Raw genomic sequence first — 27,736 nt, 5'->3', positions numbered from 1 at the left:
TGCGTACCTTGCAAGGTCCTCATGCCCGTCACACAGTTTTCACTTGACCTCGACCTCATTTCATGGATCAGTGAACAAGGTTAAGTTTTGGTGGTCAAGTCCATATCTCAGATACTATAAGCAATAGGTCTAGTATATTCGGTGTATGGAAGGACTGTAAGGTGTACATGTCCAACTGGCAGGTGTCATCTGACCTTGACCTCATTTTCATGGTTCAGTGGTTATAGTTAAGTTTTTGTGTTTTGGTCTGTTTTTCTTATACTGTATGCCATAGGTCTACTATATTTGGTGTATGGAATGATTGTAAGGTGTACATGTCTAGCGGGCAGGTGTCATCTGACCTTGACCTTATTTTCATGGTTCAGTGGTCAAAGTTAAGTTTTTGAGTTTTGGTCTTTTTTTCTAATACTATGTGCAATAGTTCAACTATATTTGGTATGTGCGTACCTTGCAAGGTCCTCATGCCCGTCACACAGTTTTCACTTGACCTCGACCTCATTTCATGGATCAGTGAACAAGGTTAAGTTTTGGTGGTCAAGTCCATATCTCAGATACTATAAGCAATAGGTCTAGTATATTCGGTGTATGGAAGGACTGTAAGGTGTACATGTCCAACTGGCAGGTGTCATCTGACCTTGACCTCATTTTCATGGTTCAGTGGTTATAGTTAAGTTTTTGTGTTTTGGTCTGTTTTTCTTATACTGTATTCCATAGGTCTACTATATTTGGTTATGGAATGATTGTAAGCTGTACATTTCTAGCGGGCAGGTGTCATCTGACCTTGACCTCATTTTCATGGTTCAGTGGTTATAGTTAAGTTTTTGTGTTTTGGTCTGTTTTTCTTATACTATATGCAATCGTTCAACTATATTTGGTGTATGGAAATATTTTATGATCTATTTGGCAGTCACGCAGGTTTTATTTGACCTTGACCTCATTTTCAAGGTTCATTGCTCAGTGTTAAGTTTTTGTGTTTTGGTCTGTTTTTCTTAAACTATAAGCAATAGGTCAACTCTATTTGTTGTATGGAAGAATTGTTAGCTGTACATGCCTGCCTAGCATGGTTCATCTGACCTTGACCTCATTTTCATGGTTCATTGGTCAATGTTTAGTTTACTTGGTTAATGTTAAGTTTATGTGACAGTTGTAATAAAGCTTTATATTTAGGACTATCAACATAATATCAATGATTAGTAAAGAAGGCGAGACATTTCAGCGTGTGCACTCTTGTTTTATACATAATCAACATAATATCAATTTTTCATTTTTTTGCGAAGTATCCCTTTAACGTTCATCAAGCGTCTTAATGATCGTCATTGTGCAGGATAAACTAGAAACAAATTTTGTTTTGTAAGTACTTAATCACAATTCTCTAATGACAGCAGTGCTGATTGTCAATTATGATAATTTAATTTTACGAATAATTCGTGCAATATAACATTATAGTTTTTCAACCACTCGCTCAACATTGGAACGGAAGTGACGATGCCCCTAAACGCACGAATGATGTTCACTAAAACCAGAATCAAAAACTTTGGTTTTAGTGAACATCATTCGTGCGTTTATGGGCATCGTTTTATTTTTATTTTTGACGGAAATGCATCGAACTCGAAAAGTGTCTATTAACAATGTGTTTATTACGGATAGCGTGAAAAAAGTAGCGGACAATTAAGCCTTTATTTGGCCCAAATATTACTGCAAATTTAAAAGTTAGCATAAATATTTTAAAATTTGTCCTTATTATAGACTTAGGAACAAGGTATTCAGAAAAAAATAATGAAATGTAACATTTAACGAGTAACCATGGCAATCAATTATAAGAAAATTAAATGAGTATATTTTGTAAAATTCTGGAATTTCTTTGTTTTACGTCAAATTTTTAGGAAGGCGTCCCAGAAAAAAAATAAAATAGCTTTGCCAGACGTCATAATCATTTGGACTAAATTTTGGCAAAAACAGTTAACAACAAATGCAAAAATGCTGATAACAGTTAACACAGTGGGTTGAAAACAGTTATCTCAGATAACAGTTAACAACATCTTGAAAAAGGCCAAAACAGGTTAACATAAGGTATTGCCCCCCCTCATTACAACTTAACAAAATACGGCTACGAGACCAAATTTTTCTTCCTACCCCCCCCCCCCCCCCCCCCCCCTTTCTCTATAAATCAAAAGATAGATACCTAACGAATGTGGAGACCAGCTTGATCTAATGCTTTCTAATATTGAACGCATACAATGCTATGATAATGCTACTTGAATTCAATGGGCGTTCCATAGAAATTCATTTGTGGTTTTCTCCCTTTGATTAGATACCTGCATTATAATTTTATTACTTACAGACTAGGTACGTCAATAAGCATGTAAGTAAGTAATATTATTTGATTTAATGATGCTAAACTGTCCATATGGATTAAGTTGAAAATAACAAACAATAATTGTGCAGCCAGAATGTTTTCACAAAAATAAAAAAATAAAAAAATCTGCCAACAATCAACAGTCATTGAAATTAGATCTATGAATATTGTTGATCAGTGTTGATTTAGATATGTTGGGGGACAATGTTGTTTGGTTTAAAAACCGAGACTCTTTTCTTGTTATTAATATATGTTTTTTTAACATAGTAAAGAACATTTATATTTCTATGGAACGTCTATTTAACATTTTTAGGATCATGTTAACCTGCTAACCGTATACTGCTATATTCTGAATCCGCCATCCGTACGCCCTGATTCACGTTCGCCCTAGTATCTGTTCGCCTAGTGTCCAACCAAATATTTTCCATTGATTTGTATAGTAGAATATTGGAATACAATGCATTTATCTTTAGAGATTTTTTACAATTTTAATAATTCTGTTCCGTCAATTTATGCAGTATTATTACAAATGAAATTATGGATCCTTGTCATTTTTTACAATTCATACACCATTTTAACTCCTTCCAAGCTGACTAGTTTATCAAAACAAAATGTTGTTTTTATTATTAATCCATCAAAGACATGTACAATTATTACAATAATTAGTGAGATATATATATTATTATTAGGACAATTAATGCTAAAAAAACACTCCATTGATTTTAAACATTTCCATGTGTTTTCATAAATTTCAAAAAATTATGTACCACATAAATATCTGAATGAGTTAATTAAACTTTAATACCCTAATACTAATATTTTTAGATAAAGTAAGGAGGCGTATTCCAGGGCGAACAGACTCAGGGTGAACGGACCTAGGGCGAACTGACCCGATAGCCTATAATATCCTATAGGTCAATTTCAGATTTGATTCTGTATAAAACACTCATTTTATACAAATTCTTTTCCTGAGAATATTATAGAATGGTTCTTAAATCTATGGGTTGCTGCCCAGCAAACACAAAAACATCTTTAAAATGTTTTTAAAATGTTGTGTCTAATGTCATGAAAATATCACAAAAAAACGTGAGAAAAACATTAAATGTATGGTAGAATATATATCGCTAAAACGTTTTCTAATATATTTTCTAAAATATTTGCATAATATAATTAAAATGTTGTAAAGAAATATCATGATAATGTGAAAAACAATGGCGTATAAAACATTTTGATAATCTTTTAAAAAATATTTTCTAGAAATATTTTCTGAACGTTTGAAAAATATCATGAACATCAAATAATGTTATAAAAATGTTTTTGGATGTTTTCTTGCAAGTGAGACTGTGCCTAAAAATGTTTTCAAAATGTTTTAAGAAGATGTTTTTGGTTGATATCTAGACCATATCAATAAAAAAATGTCTGTACTTTTGATTGAGTTTCCTGCTTCTTTAAATAACAAATCATTAGTTAAATTAATTTATACACAGTGATTAATTCTATATACAAACAAGAATAAATCAGTTGTTTTGCTAAGCATATGAAATTCACAATTCAAAGTCTCTAAAAACAAGAAGTATCTACAAATTTTGACACATCCAAAATGGCAGACACAACTCATCATGGTCAAGCCACTTACCAAATATGAAGTAATTCTGTTCATCAGCATTACTAATTAAAGTAATGAAAAATTTGAGAACATTCAACATTTTGAAATACAAAGTATAAGCAAACAGGAAACAGGTGAAAGATACAAAAATGTTCACACATCACAGTTCATCACTATCAAGCAGCTCATTTTAAAATATGAACTCATCTTTATCAGCAGTTTTGGGAAAAACAGCACTTGATGAAAATATTTGTTGGACAAAATCCGACAAATATAGGTTGACAGACGACAGACAGTGCAAGAAATCTCACATTCCAACCACAATGGTATAATGTTTAGTTTGTCACTCTCAACTTTTATTACCTATCTTATACGCATCATGCATATGTCAACCTGAACATGCATGACATATATGCCATTGGACATTATGCAAACATTATACACATTTTTAAGTTCAAGTTACATTGACTAAAACTTGTGTCCCAAATTCAGATTTTTCAATACATCTTCTCTTTCTAAACTAAAATGCTACACTTCTAATAGGGTTACATCTTAAGTCAATAATCATTGATAATTGGCTGAACAGATGAGAACAAAACACCATTTTACATCAACTATTTGATTTATTTAAGAATACATTGAAAAAGTCAATCAATTGTCTTATTCAAAATCACTTGGAATGTCTTGTAGTGTCTTATATCTTTTCTTGCTGTGCCATGCTTCTGAAAAAAAAAAACTAATCTTACATTCATATATGAACTTCTTGCACATTCCTTAATTATAGAACGATTCACGTTGCCTGAAGGATATACATCCCCTCCCCTTTAAAGTTTTGAAACAAATAACGATGATAGTCTGTCGGAAGGGGACGATAAATTGCTGACCGTGTTAAGAGAGAGCAATAATCCACGCTGAACTTCATTTAGTTATTAAAAAAAATTAAAAAAAACTTTAGACTAGATATGTGTCCAGTCCAGAGTCTTATTTCATTATACTCGTTGATTGTTGTCTATCATATTTTTTTTCTTTTATTGTTTTGTATAAATCAGGCTGTTGTTTTTCTTGGGTTTTTTTAGTTTTCATTAAATGCATTGTATCATGTAAGGGCCTTTAAAAGCCCTGCTACATAATGTCATTAAACATCTTATTGTCCTTTTTAAGTGTTAAACTCTGTAGAGTGACATAGTTTATAACTTGTCATTTGTATCTAAGGGCATATGATACAGTCCTAGAAGTATACTATAGGCACATAATAACTTATCGAAGTGTTACACATTGTTTTCGCAATGATGATAATAATATAACTTAACTTCCGAGAAACACACAGATGTCATTAAATGAGTTGTTTATATGTATTTGAAATACTTCAAAGGAAAGCAAATATGTTTATGAAAGCACACTGTTGGACTAAAAGATTGATTTAAAAAAACAACTTGTTTCTATTTTGTCACAAAAAAAATAATTTATTCAAATATCCAGATATCTTTTCTGTATTGTATGCCCATAATCTAATGAATGTAATGCATTGTTTATGCTAAATATTTGAATTAAATATGGAATAACAGTAATTTTGTATGAAAATCTTACTTCAAAAAAAATTCTCCTGAAAGGTTGTAGACATTTCAAAGAACCTGCGCCACTTCCAAATTGTAAACCTGCATATTGAACTTGTCCTTTGTGGCTTTTCTTTTAGCTCCTGTTAAAAAATAAAAGATTTTAAGCAACAGTTTATATTATCTTGCTTGTGCTGAAGTCTTACATAGTCTTTGTAATGTTCATTAAGCTGTTAAGGGAAATTTAATTTACTGTTTTGCAAATACATACATACACTAATTTTACTAGAAAAAAAATCTCCATATTCAAATGGTGCTTATATTAGTGTTATTGTAACTTGTTTGTGTGCCTCGGAAACAAGGTATTGAGTCATGCTTATTGCAATAGTTGTTGTTGGTTTAAGTCTGTCAAATTTCTTTTTCATAATACATGTATGTATATTTAATGTAGGCAGTTAGTTGTTTTGTTTCAATTGTGTTGAGAAAAATTTAACATTTGTTTGTCAAGGCTTCAAAGTGGACATTGGTTTTCTCAGTTTTGAAAGCCGTACAGTGACCTATAATTTCTTTTATCCAAGTCATTTAAATTCTGGTGGATAGCTGTCTCATACACCTTTTCGCTATTTCAGTATTTGGAAATCTGTCCCGCTTGAACTTTTTACGTCAGCATACGTCATACAATAATACACCTTATCGCTATTCCCGCTTGACCCGAGAATCTATCCTGCTTGAACTTTTGACGTCAAACAACAATCACTTTTCCATTGTGGCATCAGATATTTTTTATGATGATGTCAAAATTTTAAGGGAACTTGTGACAGTTGTGTGATGTCCAGTAATGGCGGACAATTTAGCGATAAGGTGTATTACTTTCAATTGTGTTGTCAAATATTTTCTAATATGACGTCAACATTTTACGGGAACTTTTGTGATGTCCATGGCCAGTAATGGCGGACAAATAGCAATAAGGTATATTGGCAATCAAACACACAAGCCACATATCCTTATAATTTTTTTATATCAATGAACAAATTCATAATTGTTGTACGTAGATGCTTGAACAGTGGCGGATTTAGGGGCCCCGACCCCCTTATGGAGCTACTTATAAGATAAATGTATAGACTATTTACAAGTATCACTCCAAACGTTTGCTTGCCTTGGCTTGGGCAGGGGCCCCCTTTTTTTCAAAACCTTGATCCGCACCTCCAGAAACAGATGTAATTTGGTTCCGATTATGATTGAACACACACAATGAATGCACAAGTTTCATCTTAACAGATTAATCATTCTTACCAAGTGAGTATATATCGCGTAACAAACAATTTTCTTGGCTCTCTTTGTTGATATCCTGTCTTCGTTTCGAAATTCAAATTGCAAAATCATTTCCGGTGATAAAACAAAAGTCGATTCCGGAAAAGGTCGGTTTTCCGTAAGGCATATAAACGATACGAAAATTGAACTTAGTACAGTTACAGTTTTCATCTCTTAATTTCTAAAATATACACGAACGAAATGAATAAACATTAAAGAACGGTGATTGTTTATTAATACATTATTGCTTAATTTAATGTTGACTCTTTTGAATTTTAATATAAGAAGGAATAAAATCTGACTTCAAGGATCTTCAAGATATCAATTAAGGATATCAACCATAGTATCTTGCTTGTCATGATATTGATGAAATGTAGTACTATATCTTATCCTGAAAAAACGAGCTAATTCCACAAAACGTTGTTTGTGGGGTTTTGAATAAAGTTTAAATAAAATGTTATTTTTATATCCGTTAAATGTTGAATAAAATATCAGTAAGACTATTAAGTAATGTGTATGTCAGAATATTTTATAGAAAACATTTAGCTGATATTTTTCAGATGTTTTATGTAAAACATTTTAATTTTACGTTATAAAACATTTTATGCAAATAGCAAAACTATATTTTCTGTAACACATTTTTTGGCAGAATGTTTTTTGGATATTTGGAAAATATTTACTCTAAATGTTGTTAAAATATAAAATACCAATTGAAGAATATATTTTTTTTTTATATTATAAAATATCTACGGGATATTTTAGAACAACGTTTGAGAACATGAATAAAAGATATTTGCAAATAATATTTTGTTAATGTTGTAAAAACATTTTACTTAAATGTTAGAAATAAAACATTTCAAAAACAATAAAATACACATTTTTTTTATGTTTAAATGATATCTTATTGAAACATTTTTTGAGAGACGTCCATATGACATTTAAAAAATGTTTTTAAAATGTTGTGTGTTTGCTGGGTGCTATTGAAAATAAAAAAATGAGAAAGAGATGGGTAATATGTCAGTAAGACAACAACCTGACAAAATAGCAAACAACAGCCGAAGTCCACCAATGGGTCTGTTCAGTTTAACGTTAAATATGTAATGTACAGTACTTGCAACCTTATGCGTTACTGCTTAATGTGAACTTCACTTATCATGCTAATGGGTGATGGATTTGACGGATCCAGACTGATCCGTGATCAATGATCCATAAAATCCTTCAATATTATATGTCAAATAAGCTATGTTAGAGTTACCGTGACAACGGTCAGCGAAATTAATTATAATATTAATGAATTAGCAAGAAAAGGTGTCTTCATAAAAAAAGTGCACCTATCACATGTAAATATTTGGATTGATGAAAACTTGCATATTCGTATATATTTGATTTCATGGTTTTGGCAAAGTCTGCTTCCTTTCGGTAGAAAATTTGTATTTCGTTGAACATTTAAATTCGTGGTTACCCGGTACCCACGAAATCCACGAAAATTGGTATCAAACGAATATCAATGAATCCACAGTATAAACCACGTACAACGTGCCTTTTCCTATTCCTATTCATATCATAATGCTTAAGGTAAATTCATGGTATACCGCCATCTTGGATTGTACTATCGCATTACACTATCAGTCTAGCTTTTGCCCAAATCTGCAAATTTGTACACAGATGTGCAATTTTATTGATTAGACTGTTTATTTATATTGAGAAAACTTGCTGATTTATTGCATTATTCAAAATATTTAAACAAATACCGAGCATTTGTGTTTAAGAATCATTTATTTTTAACAAAGTCATTTAAAGGGAGATAACTCTTTTAGTAACAAATTTATACTGAACTGATAGGGATTTTTTTAATTTTTACTTGTGGCAAGAAAACAAATTCAGTGACACAATTTTTTTATTTTTATTTTCTTGAAACATATTATAAAACCTATCTTCTCACAATTTATTTCAAAATTCTTTCTAGTAGATTTGAGAATATGTTTTTTCATGATCATTCTTAGCAAATTTAGGCAATTTCCAACAACTCATAGCTTGAAAAATTGCACGGTGACCCATCCATGTTATCATATTTTGAAAAAGAGCATATTAAAATCTTCATTTTGGCAAATAATAAAAAAAATCTATCTCGGGGAAACATATACCTATGATCTACCTTAAGTTATTTCATTACAGAAAGAGTTTATCACATTTATATTTACGACTAGTATATATTGACCTTGAATTAACATATTCATTAAAAGTAACTCTAATTTGTATTCGTCTCAACTTCCGTACCCTCATCTAGAAGGAGAGTAGCGGATTCTACCGAGGATTACCGAATGTCTGATTTGGTCTTTTTTTTACAAAATTTTAAACAAAATTAAAGATATTTCTCTTCATTGGTTCTCGAAATCCAAAAGGGCAAACATTAAGTAACAATACAAAAATATAATAACATCTTAAAAAGAGGATAACAAAATTAACATCAGCTCTTTTTGGACGATCAGTCTAGAATAACATGAATAATTAATTTTGGAAGTAACACGTCTTCTGATTGGCTGACGTCGTTTTGTTTATCGGCCCATAGACATAATTTTGTCATGTGACCGTGACGTCATCAACGTTTTTTCATGATATACTGAGGTTTGAAATGGATTTAAGAATTAAATTATAATAAATGACTGTAATATTTTTTCTGCCTATTCGAAATAACAAAGAATATTTGGTGCACACTTTAAATAACCGGCTACGCGGGTTATTCAGTGTGCACCACATTTTTCATGTTATTTCTTCATAGACAGAAAAAAATATTACAATCATTCCTTAAATAGAAATCATTCCATCTTATTTTACCTGAATATATTAAGCTATGTTCATTGTGTTTTTCTCGTTTCTTTTCATCAGACTCCTGTTCACTCAGAGATTGTAAGAAGTGGACGAGAAGGAAAAGATACAAATAAAATGTCTAACAACGAAAATACAGCTGATACCATGATGATCTCCCTTGTTAAGACAACAGACAAGTCAAAGGAACACTTCATCTTAAATACAGACAAGTCAAAGGAATACTTCATCTTAAATGCAGGCGATGTTAAGACAACAGACAAGTCAAAGGAACACTTCATCTTAAATACAGGCGATGTTAAGACAACAGACAAGTCAAAGGAACACTTCATCTTAAATACAGGCGAAAATTACTATGAATGTGAAGTGTGTGGTAAACGTTGCAGTAATGGTACAAATCTGAAGGTGCATATGAGATCACACATTGATAAAAAGACTTTCAACATATTTAAATGTGATATATGTTATAAAGGATTGAGTACAAATCATGGTTTAGAAATACACATGAGAACACACACTGGTGATACGCCTTATAAATGTAAGGAGTTTAGTCAAAGTTTTAACTTATTGCAACATATGAAATTGCATACAGGTGATAAACCATATCATTGTGGTGTATGTGGTAAAGAGTTTAGGCAGAATGGTAATTTACGAACACACATGAGAACTCATTCTGGAGATAAACCTTATAAATGTGATGTATGTGAAAAAGTTTTTGTGCAATTAAATAGTTTACAGAGACACATGACAATACACACTGGTGATAAATCTTATGAGTGTGATATGTGTGGCAAAAAATTTAGTCGGATAGATACCTTACAGGCACACATAAAAATACACACTGGAGATACACCTTATAAATGTGATGTATGTGGAAGAGAATTTAGTTTTGGACAGAGCATGAGGACCCATATGAGAACACATACAGGTGATAAACCTTTTAAATGTGATGTATGTGGTAAGGCGTTTAGGCAGAATGGTAATCTACAAGCACACATGAGAACTCATACTGGAGATAAACCTTATAAATGTGATGTATGTGAAAAAGTTTTTGGATATATTCATGGCTTAAAGAAACACATGAGAACACACACCGGGGATAGACCTTCTAAATGTAAATTTTGTGCTAAAGAGTTTAGAAAAAAATGTAGATTATTGCAACACATGAAATTACATACAGATGATAAACCATATCAATGTGATGTATGTGGTAAAGACTTTAGGCAGAAAGGTAATTTAAAAGCACACATGAGAATACACACTGGAGAGAAACCTTATACATGTAATGTATGTGAAAAAGTTTTTAGGCATACTCATTGTTTACAGAAACACATGAGAACACACGCCGGGGATAAACCTTGTGTATGTAAAGTGTGTGGTAAAGAGTTTAATAAAAAATGTAGCTTATTGCAACACATGAAATTACATACAGATGATAAACCATAGCATTGTGATGTATGTGGTAAAGAGTTTATGCAGAATCGTAATCTACAAGCACACATGAGAACTCATGCTGGAGATAAACCTTATAAATGTGATGTATGTGAAAAAGTTTTTATGCGATTAACTGGTTTACAGAGACACATGACAATACACACTGGTGATAAACCTTTTATATCTGATTTATGTGGAAGAGAATTTAGTTTTGTACAGAGCATGAGCACCCATATGAGAACACACACCGGTGATAAACCTTATAAATGTGATGTATGTGGTGAAAGGTTCAGTCATAGTGATAGCTTACAGAGACACAGTACTTTGCATACTGATGAAAAAAGTATAAATGTGACGAATGCAGTAAAAGTTACTTTGATAGTTATAGCTTACGGATACACATGAAAATAAACCTTATAAATGTGACGAATGCAGTAAAAGTTACTTTGATAGTCATAACTTACAGATATACATGAGAATACATACTGGTGATAAACCTTATAAATGTGATGTATGTGGTAAAGGGTTTAGTCGTGCACAGATCATAAGAGCCCATATGAGAATACACACCGGTGATAAACCTTATAAATGTGGTATATGTGGTAAAGGATTTAGTTGTGTACAGATCAGAAAGACCCATATCAGAATACACACCGGTGATAAACCTTTTAAATGTGATGTATGTGGAAGAGGATTTAGTCAGTTTATGAATTCACAGACACATATATGTAAATTACCGCATTAGGACATGTAGGATATGATACATGAAAAAATGCTGAGAATGAACTTTTGCCACATAAAAGGATACAAGATCATGCTACTTTGTATCAAACTTGTACACTGATATCTAAATTCACATGTATGTCGATTCTGCAACTTCTGTCGCAAGCAAGAAAGCTCGACAAAGGGATAGTGATCTGGCGGCGACGGCCACTGCGGCGTTAACACACTTCTTCAAACGTTATATTTCAGTACGTAGAAGACTTGGGCCTTCATACTATGTACATGTTGAATATAGATGCCTAATATTATGAAGTTTTTCTCCGTCATATGTCCACTGTCTCTTACCTCAGTTTCATGGTTCAGTGACTTCTTGAAAAAAAGCTAAGATTTTCGTTTAATATTCTTAATTTCTTATATTATAAATGTGTTTGGCATGTGCCTACCTTGCAATGTCCTCATACACGTCAGACAGTTTCACTTGACCTCGACCTCATTTAATAGATCAGAGAACAAGGATAAGTTTTCGTGGTAAAGTCAATATCTCAGATACTATAAGGAGTAGGTCTACTATATTTTGGTGTATGGAATGATTTGTCTAACTGGCAGGTGTCAGTTGACCTTGATGTCATTTTCATGGTTCAGTGGTTAAAGTTATGTTTTTGTGTTTTGGTCTGTTTTTCTAAAATAATAATCATAAGATAAAGTATATTTAGCGTATCGAATGATTGTTAGGTGTATATGTTTGTCCAGCAGTTTTTTCGTCTGACCATGACTAATTTTCATACTTCAATGATCAATCTTTAGTTTGATACTTGAAGTCATATGAAACCTCAAATTAAAACAAAAATGATGCATATGTTTTTTATAACAAAATGGATAGTTTTCATTATAAAACCTATGTACATATACTTTTTTCCGAAGAAAATTCTTTAATTTGTCCACATTCAGAAGACGTTTTCTTTTTTTTAATTGCTTGCTTTCAGGAAGCAATTCGCCGACACATTATCGGTAAGTAAGTGACCTCATCGTGACCCTTCTCGTAAAAATCCGGTGATCGCAATACGCATGGATCTGTCATTTAAATAAACTATTACCTGATTGTACATGTTATACACGTGCTCAATAATCATGCTTCTTTGTTGATTGTTGACAAACTACGGCTTTAAAACCCAACAATTAAATAGCTGCCATATTTTCACACAATTACAGTCAGAGAGAAAAAAAAATGACGATTATACGAAATGTTTGCGTAAAAAATAATAAAATCGTGCACGGAAGACTAAGTTTATGATATATATAAACAAGCATTGGTTCAAAAATTGGATAAACATTATTTTTCACCAGACACTCGTTTCATATGACTTTAAGACTTTGTCTGAGTAAAGTCATACGAAATGCGTGACCATTGAAAATTATAACAATTCAATTCTTTAAACATTGCATGCATATATCATAAACTGAGTCTCCTGTGCACGATTTCATCATTTTTTGACGCATCCATTTCGTATAATCGTCAAAAAAATATTCCAATCGGTCATTGATGTTGTTAGAATATGGCAGCTGATTAATGGTCGTGTTTTGAAACCGACGTTTACCGGTTGTCACCTTTGTAAACAATCAACAAAGAAGCATGGAATTATGTTAGCACGTGTATAACATGTAAAATAAGATATAGTTTATTTTGATGACTGAGCGGTGTTTACGTTTGGTTTCCCCTTCACATTTGCGTATTGCGATCACCAGATTTCTACGAGAAAGGTCACGCATACAAAAAACGTGTCGGCGAATTGTTGACTGGAAGCCAAGAATTACAAAAAAGTCAATTTCTTTTAAATTTGGACAAATTAAAAAAAAATCTTTAGAAAAAAATACATGTTCAGAAGTTGTAATATAAAAACTAGCTATTTAGATATTAAAAACATATGCATCATTTTTTTTTGTTATTTGAAGTTTCATATGACTTTAAGTGTGTTATTTGGATACTATATTGAATAGGTCCACCTTATCTAACGCGTGCAAAGATTGTAAGGTTTACACGTCTTTCTGGAGGGGTCCAGCTGAACTTGGCCTCATTTTTATGGTTACTGATCTGATCAATGCTAAGATTTCCTGATGAAACTCTATCTTAAATGAGCAATAGTTCAACTATAATTAAAGCAAATTTGGTATATGGAAGTAATGTAACTTAAAGTGTTCATGTATTTCTAGTTTTGTTTATCTGACTTTGACCTTATCTTCTTGGATCAAGGTATTAATGTTTATGTGGTAATTGTAGTAAAACTTTATAGTTAGGACTATAAACATAACATAGATGATTAGTAAATAAGGCAAGTCATTTCACCATGTACATTCTTATACTAATATATGATGTATATCAAGATAATGATGTAAGTCAATAAGAATTTGTTGCCTAATATATGGCGCCAAATATTAGAATACATATTGGTATTAAATGTTGTAAATAGAATTAATAAAAGCTGATGTATATCCAAAAAGTATTGTTTATTAAAATAAAGTTCATACATTTAGATTACCAAGTTTGGTATTTTCATTAACTACCGTAAGCCTTATACAGTTGAGGACCTCCTCCGGGTGCAGGATTTTCTCGCTGCATTTAAGACCCATTGCATGGTGGCCTTCGGCTGTTGTTTGCTCTTTGGTCGGGTTGTTGTCTCTGACTTATTCCCCATTTCCATTCTATATGTAAAATAATTCCACGATGGTTCACGTTCCCTATAGATGTTAAGCAACCAACAATCAATCAACCAATCAACCCTTTCGAATTTGAAATGAAACATTAGCTTCAGAAGATGTCTGTACCTTTTTTTTGGGGGGGGGGAGGGGGTATATTTACCCAATTGATAACAGATTTGCCAGTCTTTAATTGACGCCATTTCTTAGTTTCAAAACTATATATCTAAATCACCGCTAATTACTACCAGAAAAAAAATATTATCGATGCTACCATAGAACACTAAATAACACAGTATTACATGGAACATAGAATTATCATTATGAACGAATTTCCAACTGCGTTTATGTATATGGTTAAAATCAAAACTCATTGAATATGTTATTTTATGCTAGTATGAATTACGTATTTATTTGCATTGGTGGATGTTATGTACATCCATACAGAATGTGGCGGGGTTAAACATGTTAGCGTGACTTCAACCCTCCCCTTGCGTGGGACAGTGGTATTACAGTACAACATAAGAATGAGCTATATAAATAAGTTGATAAAGGCTTAACTTACACTTTTGTTTCAGATAAGGGTGAAGGTTGGTACCTGTTAAAACGTTTACACCCGCTGCAATTGTTTGCACATGTCCTAAGTCTGGAATCTGATGGCCATTCATTTGTTGATGTAGTTTGAAGTGTTTCGAGTTTCTCGTTTTTTTTTTTACATTAGACCGTTGGTTTCCCGTTTGTATGGTTTTACACTAGTCATTTTTTCGGACCCTTTATCACTGATCAGTGTGGGCCAAGGCACCGTGTTGAAGACCGTACTTTGACCTATAAGGGTTTACTTGTATAAATTGTGACTTGGATGGATATTTGTCTCATTGACACTCATACAACATCTTCTTATATCTATTAAGTCAAGTTCATTTACCATATTCTTTAAGCAATAGTTGTTTACTATATTTGGCGTATGGAATGATTGTTAGATGTATATGTCCAACTGGCAGGTTTCATCTGACCTAATTTTTATAGTTCAGTGGTCAAAGTTAAGTTTTTGTGTTTTGGTCTTTTTTTCTTACATTATATGCAAAAATTCGACTAAAATATTGTGTATGGAAATATTTTATGATGTACATGTCAGTCTAGCAGGTTTTATTAGACCATGACCTCATTTTCACGGTTCATAACGCAGTGTTAAGGTTTTTTGTTTTGGTCGGTTTTCTTAAACTATGACCAATAGATCAACTGTTGTATGGAATTATTGTAAGGTGTATATGCCTGTCTGGTAGGTATCATCTGACGTAGCCTCATTTTCATGGATCATTGGTCAATGTTGAGATTTCATGATGATGTTTGTTTCATAGAAACTATAAGCAATATAGGGCAACTATATTTAACACATAGATTGATTGTAATTTGTACAGGTCTTTCTGGCATGGTTTACTTGCACTTGCACTTGGTAAATGTTTAGTTTTCCTGGTAAAATCTGTTTCCTAGAAGCTATAAGCAATATGTTAACTAAGTTTGGTGTATTACATGATTGTAAGGTAAACATTATATTCATGTTTGGTTTATCTGACCTTTCCCTCATTTTCTTGGATTAATTAAGTTTATGTGATGCATGTATTAAAGCTTTATATTTGGGATTATCAAAATTGAATCAATGGTCAATAAAGAAGGTGAGACATTTCAGCGTGTGCACTCTTGTTGTAATTTTGTCAATTTCTCAGGTACTCTAAGCAGACAGTACGGTCCTTATATTTGCTGTATGGAATGATTGTAAGATGTATACGTACATGTCCGACTAGTAGGTTTTATATGACCTTGACCCCATTTTCATGGTTCATTTGACAATGTTTATTTTTCACGTTTTATACTTAAATTTGATGTATGGAATGATTATAATGTGAGAATTATTGTCTTGTAGGTTTAAGATCACCATGAGCTCACCTCAAACGGTTAATTAGTCAATGCTAAGTTTTCATGGTTATGACCTTTCCTAAGATACTTCAAGTACTAGGTCAAATATATTTGGTGTATTGAGTGACTGCAATGTGTATCTGATGTCTGGCAGGGTGATTCGGACATCGACATCATTTTTGTCGTGCGTCTTCTGTCGCAGAAAGCTTGAAAAAGGGATACTGATCCAGCGGCGGTGGTTTTGACAAACTTCTTAAAAGCTTAATATTTCAGAAGATAGAAGACCTGGATCCTTCATACTTTGAATATAAATGTCTTATGCTATGAAGAATCCATCTGTTATATGTACAGTGAAACCTGGCTAAACCTAATCCTGCATAAACCGAAAACCTGTATAAAACAAACATGTTCTTAAGCACCGCCATATCAATTTGTATGCGTTGTAGACCTGATAACACAGAACATCAGCCTACACCGAACAAAATGTTTAGTCTCGAAAAGGTTCGGTTTAAACAGGTTTCACTGTATATTGTTCTTGACCTTATTTTCTTGGTTAGGGTGAGTACTTAAGAATTTAAGATTTTTAGAAATCGTAATTTCTCTTTAATTTTGGGATATAGGATAACTATGTTTGGTATGTGCGTACCTTGCCATTTGGTCAGTTTTTACCTAACCTCTACCTCATTTCATGGATCAGTGAACAAAGTTAAGTTTTCGTGGTCAAGTCGTTATCTGAGATACTATGAGCAATAGGTCTTCTATAATATTTGATGTATGGAATGGTTGAAAGGTGCATATGGCAAACTGTCAGGTGTTGTCTGACCTTGACCTCATTTTCATGGTTCAGTGGTTTAAGTTGATCTTTTGGGTTAATGCCTGTTTCCCTAATACTATATGAAATAAGTCAACTATATTTGGAAAATGAAAAGGTTTCACGATGTACATGTCAGTCTAGCAGGTTTTTTTTTTACCTTGACCTCATTTTGACGGTTTGTTGGTAAATGTTAAATGTTTGTGTTTTGATTTTCTTATACTTTAAGCAATAGGTCAACTTTATTTGGTGCATGGAATTATTAAAAGGTGTATACGCCTGTCTGGCAGGTACATTTGACCTGGACCTCATTTTCATGGTTCATTAATAAATGTTAAGTTTTCTTGTTGAGTTTGTTTTAAGGACAATATATGCAATACGTCAACTATATTTAAAGTATGTAGTGATCATAAGGTGTACATATCTGTCTGGCAGGGTTCATCTAGCTGACCTTGACCTCACTTTCATGGTTAATTGACCTATGCTAAATTTTCCGAGTTAAGTTTAATTCTTAGATACTATGTGCAATAGGTCAACAACTGGAGAGTTCGAACCCCGCTCATGTGCGCGGGTGCACTCTACTCCAATCTTAATTGACTAGGATTGTCAGTTTTCCTATCGAAGGTCGGTGGTTTTCTCCGGGCACTCCGACTTCCTCCACCAATAAAAACTGGCCGCCACGAAATAGCCTAAATGCGGGGCTTAAAAGTGGCGTTAAAACACCAAAAAATCAATCAATCAATCAATAGGTCAACTTTATGGAATGCTTGTCAGGTGAACATGTATTTCGTGTTTGGTTCATATGACCTTGACCTTATTTTCATGGATCATGTCAAGTTTGTGTGATAGTTATATTTAGTTCTATCAACATTGAATCAATGTTAGTAAAGAAGGTGGGACATTTCAGCGTGAGCACTTTTTTTTATTAATATTTTTTTAATTATGTGAACGTTTCATATAGTGTTCCGGGGGTTGGAACACCCTTTTTAAAATGGCTGGATCCACGCCTGTTTGTCTAGAAAAAAAGATTGAGAGTCGAAATCACACACAAAGTTGAAGATAATTGTCAAAAATTCTAAAACTTAAAGACGGCAACGGCCTATATATTACATGAAATTAAAAGAGGGGCCTTAGAAAAAAAATGTAGAAATGATATTCAGAAAATAAAACAATCTTAAAGTTTACATTTAACGAGTTACAATAGCCTAATGCCCCTACTCTTCAAATAATTACGAGTGTGAAGACCAACTTAATCTGCTGTTCTCTATTTAAACGGCGTTACGCAAAGTAATGTTACTTGGGTTCAAAGGGTGTTCCATAGAAATAAATTCGTGGTTATCGCCCTTTGAATCCATACCTGTATTTTTTTTTATTTATACACACAGTCACGACAATATAATTGCAATCGGCATGTGAGTAAGCAATGCTACTTTATATAATAATTTCAAACTTTATACAAGAACTGGACTGCAAATAACAAATACTATTACTAAGGAAATGTGCACTACGTATTTATAACAGATCATAACAAAAATAATAAAATCGACCTACACTCGCTGACATCAGTGTCATCAGATCGATCAGTGTCGATGTAAATATTTTAGGAGACAATATTGTTTGGTTCAAATCAAATCTGAGACACAAGAAACATGTTTTTTTTTAAATGTAAAGAAAATGTATATTTCTATGGAACGGCTCATAAACATTTTCAGAATCATATTGACCGTGTGTACATGGTGTATTGCTGGACTCTACTGACCAGTGCTCTATTTTACTGTTTACCGACATAATCTTAAAAACTTATTCCTGACCTTTGTTTTTATGAAAGTTGACCTTATTTGAAACAAATGAACCTGATTGGTTGTTTAATTTCTATTATGACGTCACCTTTGGGCATGTTTGTTTCAATGCTAAAAGTATGCCGAATTCGAAGACAACTTGACCAGTTCTCGATAATGATATAAAAAATAAAATAAGAACTATGATGTTTAATTGATAAAATGGACATTTTACTGATAATTGGTATTTAAATTTTACTGAAATGGTAATTCATTCACAGAAATTCAAAGATTATAAAATTTATCAAGATGTTTAATGATTTGAAAACTATTTGTTTGCGTAAAAAATATTCATAGTTCATTATTCCTCAGACTGTACACAAACATTGCAGTACCATGGCTCATCAGTGACATATGTAACACACCAACCGGAATTTACATAAAAGAACAAGCAAGTTTACCCAACATATATTGTTTACAGAAAAAGTGGGCAAGTGAAAATCTGAAGGGGCTCTACCTCTAGGGGGGACAAAAAATGATGTTACAAATGCCCTGGATTGAATATATTACTGTAGGAATCACATCATTTGAATTCTGAATGATTTTATAATTGATCCACGTTATTTCTAACTACTTAATATTTACTTAAAAAAAATGACTGGGTTTTCGAAGTAAATATCAGTTATTGATTTGGGGATATACGGCGGGCAGGCGGCAGCTGCCAAACAGTGTCTCCACCATAGTATGAATACACTGTTATGTTTTTTTTCAAATTTAGGTATGTTGTTTCTTGTGTCTTAATGAAGGTCAAGTTCGATTTTCACGAATTTAGCATTTCTCCTTTTTGAGTTATTGCCATTTTTAATATCCAAAAGTGGTATTTTTGTATATTTTTCTCTCGCTATCATATTATGACTAAGCTAAAGGTAAATGCTTTATCTCATAATAAAAATTGGAGAGACAGATTTATTGAAAAATTTTCTATTTCTGAAGTGGTGATGATTATAATCTATATTATTAGACAGTTTGAAGTTAATTACATTATTAATTATTATATATGTAATGTTAAAGTACTATATTAACCAGAGTTCTGTTCAAAGGGAAATAACCCTTCAGATTTTCATTATTTTTTTTTTCTTTTCTTAGGTAAATTGTTTGAAGAATTTTATGGTGTGTGTGTTATTCTGTAAAAAAACTATTTTTTTTGAGTGATATATGATATACCTGTTTTGTAGTGTCTGTTAATTAAAATTTTTAATTCTTCATGTTTGGGGTTCCAGATTTGAAAATTCATTAGATAATAATCTATTATTTATAAGTTAAAAAGTTAAAATTAAGATCAGATAAGTTGAAGATCTATATTAGTATGTTACAAATGAAATAAAAAATATTGGGAACTATCAACTATATAGACCAAGTTTGACTAAGTGATAAGATAACAGACACATCTGTTAATTGCCAATACAATCACCTAAGTATAATTTGAGTGACAGATTTATTCAAAAACTTTTAATCATATTTGATTAATTTATCAAAAAGTCTGTCAATGGTAATATACCTAGGTATTTATAATTACATTGGTCTTATGAAGTAATTAACATATCTAATAACACATGGGGGAAAATGTCAAGAAATAATTTTAGATAAGTGTACAGTATATGTATAACTGCCACGCTGAGGCAAGAGAATATTGAGAAAAAGGTGATCCATTTACAAATTTGTATTGATGCGTTAATGCATTGGTGCGTTTGAATATTAATTTACTTTTAGAACTTGATGTGCTTGTTGATCTATGTTTGTCTCTTTTCTGTAAACTCCATGCTTATTTGATAGATTGCTGATTTATTTTATTGATATGAACCGTGTACAACGTGCCTTTTCCTATTCCTATTCATATCACAATGCTTAAGTTAGGTCATTACAGAAAGGATTGATTGTTTAATCACATTTATATTTACTTCTAGAATAGACCTTTGGTCAACATATTCATTAAAAGTAACTCTAATCTGGTCATTTTAGAATAATTGTAAACAAGATATTTTACTTCATTGGTTCCTCGAAATCCAAAAGGCCAAACATTAAGTAACAATACAAAAATATAATAACATCTTAAAAAGAGGGAAACAAATTTAACATCAGCTCTTTTTGGACGATCAGTCTAGAATAGAAATCATTCCGTCTTTTTGTACCTGGATATATTCAGCTATGTTCATTGTGTGTTTTCTATTCATCAGACTCAACTTCACTCAGAGAATGTAAGAAGTGGACGAGAAAGAAAAAGATACAAATAAAATGTCTAACAACGAAAATACAGCTGATTCCATGATCATCTCATTTGATAAGACAACAGACAAGTCAAAGGAACACTTCGTCTTAAATGCTGGCGAAAATGACTATGAATGTAAAGTGTGTGGTAAACGTTGCAGTAATGGTACAAAGCTGAAGGCGCATATGAGATCACTCATTGATAAAAAGGCTTTCAACATATTTAAATGTGATATATGTGGTAAAGGGTTTAGTCAAAGTGGTAACTTACGGAGACACAGTACTTTGCATACTGGTGACAAAAAGTATAAATGTGACGAATGCAGTAAAAGTTACCCTGATAGTTATAGCTTACGGATACACATGAAAATACACACGGGTGATAAACCTTATAAATGTGACGTATGCGGCAGAGAATTTAGTGTTGGACAGAACATGAGGACCCATATGAGAACACACACCGGTGATAAACCTTATAAATGTGATGTATGTGGTAAAGCGTTTGGGCAGAATGGTCACTTACAGACACACATGAGAACTCATACTGGAGATAAACCTTATAAATGTGATGTTTGTGAAAAAGTTTTTAGGCATACTAATTGTTTACAGAAACACATAAGAATACACACTGGTGATAAACCTTTTACATGTGATTTATGCGGACGAGAGTTTAGTTCTGTTCAGAACATGAGCACCCATATGAGAATACACACTGGGGATAAACCTTTTACATGTGATTTATGCGGACGAGAGTTTAGTTCTGTTCAGAACATGAGGGCCCATATGAGAATACACACTGGGGATAAACCTTATAAATGTGACGAATGCAATACAAGTTACTTTGATAGTCATAGCTTACGGATACATATGAGAATACATACTGGTGATAGACCTTATAAATGTGGTGTATGTGGTAAAGGATTTAGTCGTGGACACACCATGAGGACCCATATGAGAATACACACCGGTGATAAACCTTTTAAATGTGATGTTTGTGGAAGAGGATTTAGTCAGTTTATGAATTCACAGACACATAAATGTATTCAACCGCATTAGGACATGTTGGATATGATGCATGTAAAAATGCCGAGAAAGTACTTATTCCACATAAAAGGATACAAGATCATGCTACTTTTTTAACTTGAAAACTGAAATCTAAATTCACATTTTTGTCGAGTCCGCAACTTCTGATTCAAAAAGCTTGACAAAGGGATAGTGATCTAGCGGTGACGGTCACTGCAGCGTTAACAAACTTCTTCAAACGTAATATTTCAGTACGTAGAAGACTTGGGCCTTCATACTATGTACATGTTGAATATAGATGCCTAATATTATGATGTTTTTCTCCGTCATATGTCCACTGTCTCTTACCTCAGTTTCATGGTTCAGTGACTTCTTGAAAAAAAGCTAAGATATTCGTTTAATATTCCTAATTTCTTATATATTATAAATGTGTTTGGCATGTGCGTACCTTGTAATGTCCTTATACCCGTCAAACAGTTTTCACTTGACCTCGACCTTATTTAATAGATCAGAGAACACGGTTAAGTTTTCGTGGTAAAGTCAATATCTCAGATACTATAAGGAGTAGGTCTACTATATTTTGGTGTATTGAATGATGTGTCCAAACTGGCAGGTGTCATGTTATGTTTTTGTGTTTTGGTCTGTTTTTCTTATATAATAATCAATAGGTTAACTGTTTTCAACCTACCATTTTTTTCATAAAATGTCCTGTACCAAGTCAGAAAATGGCCATTATTATATTATAGTTCGTTTCTGTGTGTGTTTCTGTTGTGTCGTTGTTCTCTTATATTTGATGTGTTTCCCTCAGTTTTAGTTTGTAACCCTGATTGTTTTTTTCTCAATCGATTTATGAATTTCGAACAGCGGTATACTACTGTTGCCTTTATTTGGCGTATCGAATGATTGTAAGGTGTATATGTTTGTTAGCAATTATCGTCTGACCATAACTAATTTTCATAGTTCAATGATCAATCTTAACTTGGAAACTTTAGACTTTGTCTGGTTAAAGTCATATGAAACGAGTGACCGGTGAAAAATAATGTTAATCCAATTCTTGCAACAATGCATACATATATCATGAACTGAGTCTCCTGTGCACGATTTTATCATTTTTTACGTATCCATTTCGTGTAATCGTCAAAAAAATACTTCACTTGGTCAGTGATGTTGTGAGAATATGTCAGCTGTTTAATGGACGTGTTTTAAAACCGAAGTTTACCGATTGTCATCTTTGTAAACAATCAACAAAGAAGCATGGAATTAGGTAAACACGTGTATAACATGTACAATAAGCTATAGTTTGTTTCGATGACGGAGCGAAGTTTACGTTCGGTTTCCCCATTCACATATGCGTATTTCGATCACCAGATTTCTACGAGAAAGGTCACGCTGAGGTAACAGCATCCAAAAACGTGCAGGCGATTGTTGACTGGAAGCCAAGAATAAAAAAAGTAAATTTCTTTTAAATTTGGACAAATTAAAGAATTTTTCTTTAGAAAAAAGTACATGTTCAGAAGTTGTAAAATAAAAACTAGCTATTTAGATAATAAAAACATATGCATCAATTTTTTTTGTTATTTGAAGTTTCATATGACTTTAAGTGTGTTATTTTGATACTATATTGAATAGGTCAACTATATCTAACGCGTGCACAGATAGTAAGGTTTACACGTCTTTCTGGAGGGGTCCAGCTGAACTTGGCCTCATTTTTGTCGAGCCTTCGACTTTTGTCGAAAAAGCGAGACATAGCGATCCTACATTCCGTCGTCGTCGTCGACGGCGGTGTCCACAAATATTCACTCTGTGGTTAAAGTTTTTGAAATTTTAATAACTTTCTTAAACTATCCTGGATTTCTACCAAACTTGGACAGAAGCTTGTTTATGATCATAAGATAGTATTCAGAAGTAAATTTTAAAAAAAAATCCGGTTTTTCCGTATTTGACTTATGAATGGACTTCGTTTTTCTGCCAGGAAACATTACATTGATTTCACTCTGTGGTTAAAGTTTTTGAAATTTTAATTATTTTCTTAAACCATCCTGGATTTGTACCAAACTTGGACAGAAGCGTGTTTATGATCATAAGATAGTATCCAGATGTAAATTTAGTTAAAAAAATATTTTTTTTTCCATATTTTACTTATAAATGGACTTAGTTTTTCTGCCAGGAAACATGACATTCACTTTGTAGTTAAAGTTTTTAAAATTTTAATAACTTTCTTAAATTTGAACAAAAGCTTGTTTATGATCAAATCTAGTATCTAGAAGGAAATTTTGTTAAAAATTTTGTACCTGTTTTACGTATTTTACTTATAAATGGACTTAGTTTTTCTTCCAGTTAACATTACATACAGTTTGCAATTGAAGTTTTTAAAACATTTATAAGATTCATAAACAATCCTGGATTTTTACCAAACTTTGACAGAAGCTTCTTACAATCAAAAGATAGTATTGAGAGGAATATTTTTATTTTTTTTCTCTCTTTTTTGTTGAGCCTGTGATTAGCAGCAGAAGAAGGCGAGACACTGGATTCCGCGAAACCCTTTCAAATTTTTATGGTTACTGATCAATGCTAAGCTTTCCTAGTTAAACGCTATCCTAAATGAGCAATAGTTCAACTATAATTAAAGCAAATTTGGTGTATGGAATGAATGTAAGGTGTTCATGTATTTCTAGTTTTATTTATCTGACTTTGACCTCATCTTCTTAGATCAAGGCAAGTGTATGTGATAATTGTAGTAAAACGTTATATTTAGGACTATCAACTTGATAAAAATGGTTAGTAAAGAAGGCAAGTAATTTCAGCGTGTGCATTCTTCTTATACTAATATATGATGTATATCAAGATAATGATGTAAGTCAGTAAGAATTTGTTGTCAAATACATTGCGCCAAAAATAAGAATACATACATGACATATTGTTATTAATCTTATAAATATCACACAGGAACACTGAAGTGCAACAAAAACAAACGCTAACTTACATAGAATTGAACTTTTTGATAACTACTGCCATATTTCTGAATTGGTACAGGATATTTTAAGAAAAAAAGTTGAGTTAAATAAAGAAAACTGAGGGAAACGTATCAAATATAAGAGGAGAACAACGACACAACATAAACACAACATTAAAATGTAACACACACAGAAACGAACTATAATATAACAATTGCCATTTTCCTGACTTGATACAGGACATTTTAAGAAAAAGATGGTGGGTTGAACCTGGTTTAATTGCTAGCCAAACCTCCCGCTGTATGACAATGTTAAAAAAAAGGAAAAGACAAACAACAATTTTAAAAACTACAGAAGGTAGACATGGTACGAAGTTTCTGTATGTCATATGTCAATTATCCTTGACCTCATTTTGATGATTCAGTGACTACATAAACAGTTTAAGTTTATTTGTCAAATGAAATACTTAGTACTCACTTGATTATGAGTAATATTTAGTATGAGTATTCCTTGCAACGTCTATATTTCCGTCAGGTATGGTTGACCTGACATGACATGACCTTATTTCATGGACCAGTAGTCAAGGTTAAATTAAGCTATGTGGTCACGTCTCAGATCCTATAAGCAATAGGTCAACTATTCTTGTTTTGTAGAATGCTGTTAAAGTGTACATATCCCTCTGGCAGGTTTCATCTGACCTTGTGCTCAATTTCGTGGTTCAATATTTAGTTTTTGTGATTTGGTCTATTTCTCATATACTATAAACAGTATTGCCACTATATTTGCTGTATGAAATGATTGTAAGGTGTAGATGTCCGACTGGTATGTTTCATTAGACCTTGATATCATTTTTATGGTTCATTTGACAATATTTACCTATTGTGGATTTGTTAGTTTATCAAATTCTATAAACAATAGCTTAATTATACTCGGTTTATGGAATGATTGTAAGGTGTACATGTCTGTCTGGAAGGTTTCAGATTACCTTGAGCTCATCTTCAATGGTAATCAGTCAATGTTAAGTTTTCATGGCTGTGTCTATTTCCCAAATACTGCAAATAATAGGTCAGCTATATTTGATGTATTGAATGTTAAGTAAAGGACACAATATGCTTCAGGGTGTGGATTGGGGTATACAGAATACAGAATGATGAGCAAAACTAAAAAGAATAAAGAAAAAATGGAATAACAAAATAAAGAGTAAAGAATTAAGAATTAATAATGAGGTGCTATAATATAAAGAAAAGAGAACAAAGGACAAAAGGTACAGAATTGAGAAAAACGGACAGAAATATTTAAGATAATTAAAAATTTCGAAATTTATATGACACTGCCTTTCAAGTTTGAAAATTGGAAGCGTACGTTATCGTAATATAATTGCTAAATAAAATCGTAAAATGGCAAGATTCATAATTGAAATACGGATACAAGAAGAGATTGCTCCTGATATGTCCGAATATAGGGAAACACCTTGGAGGTTGAGTTTTCATGTAAAAATGTTTTCTTTTACCTACTTTCTTAAATTTTCGGCCAAATAATTGTTTTAAAAAAAACGATGATTTCATCCTTACCATTACGTAAATAGTCAAATTTTTGTTTTTTCCTTAGAATTACAAAATACATTTGAAAATATCCACCCAATGAGTTTTCAAATACACGTTCATATGTTTTCACTTTACAATTAAGGGAGGTATAGTTTAATAAAAAAGGGTCAAAGTCACGTGGTACAAATCAAAAGAATAAAGTGCATAGGTTTTTGCCATATTCTGCCTTTACATCCCAGGCCCTGTACCCTTCTTCATGGTTCAGGGACTTTAAATCAATTAACAATGTTGCTGTCAACCAGATTGTCTTTTTCTTAATTTAACTCTGACAGGTGAGACATATCTCTGTACCAGCAGTTTATTTTAAAGTAGAGAGAAAATTTAAACTTAGAAACAATTTAGTATACGTGTCAATAGGTCATCCATGTCCGCTCGCATAATCTCATTTCCATGTTCAGTGAACCGTGTTATCTGGATCAAAAGTGTTAAACGCTTCAGGGATACCAGACTTATTTATAACTTGTTATGCCATGTCATTGGTAGATCAAGGGAGTGGTGGGTGTCCGTTAGTTAGAACTCGCTTTCTTTACAATTTTTATTTTTATTATTATTATTTTAATTGTATAAACGTTTCATAGTGTTCTGGTGGTTTGGGACACCCTTTTTGAAATGGCTTGATCCGCGCCTGCATGTCTAGAAAAAAATGAAAAGTCCAAATCACACACGGAAGTTGAAGACAATTGCTTAGAGTTTAAAAAAGGTAAAGACGGCCACGGCCTCCATTACATTTTTCTATATATATAGGAAAAAAACAGTCAAAATGAAAAAAATGTTCCCATCGTAAAATATATGTTCCAATGGGAAGAAAATGTGTCTCCCATAGGAAGAAAATATTGTTCCCATGGAAAGAAAAATTGTTCCAATGGGAAGATAAATTGTTCCCATAG

General features: G+C 32.4%; 2 protein-coding genes and 1 long non-coding RNA gene across 3 annotated transcripts in view; 2 read left to right on the top strand and 1 right to left on the bottom strand.

The window, feature by feature from the left end:
• The window catches only part of LOC127721266 (zinc finger protein 37-like), an 88,627-nt gene that overhangs the window by 32,150 nt on the left and 28,741 nt on the right, over window positions 1–27,736 (top strand). The gene's annotated exons all lie outside the window — the stretch shown is intronic.
• On the bottom strand, window positions 4,562–7,348 carry LOC127721286 (uncharacterized). The gene is made up of 3 exons (XR_007991106.1): window positions 6,809–7,348; window positions 5,550–5,658; window positions 4,562–4,684 (listed from the first exon to the last, which is right to left on the bottom strand). It is a non-coding gene; the product is annotated as an uncharacterized LOC127721286 (long non-coding RNA).
• On the top strand, window positions 18,582–23,856 carry LOC127721276 (zinc finger protein 239-like). The gene is made up of 2 exons (XM_052227959.1): window positions 18,582–18,637; window positions 21,238–23,856. The coding sequence occupies exon 2, from the start codon at window positions 21,296–21,298 to the stop codon at window positions 22,322–22,324; it is 1,029 nt and encodes a 342-aa protein (XP_052083919.1). The 5' UTR covers window positions 18,582–18,637; window positions 21,238–21,295; the 3' UTR covers window positions 22,325–23,856.

Source organism: Mytilus californianus, unplaced genomic scaffold (genome assembly GCF_021869535.1).
Source record: "Mytilus californianus isolate M0D057914Y unplaced genomic scaffold, xbMytCali1.0.p SCAF_12, whole genome shotgun sequence".
Lineage (NCBI taxonomy): Eukaryota > Metazoa > Mollusca > Bivalvia > Mytilida > Mytilidae > Mytilus > Mytilus californianus.
The sequence above is the reverse complement of the archived record's forward strand: the minus strand, read 5'-3'. Positions and strand labels throughout refer to the sequence as shown.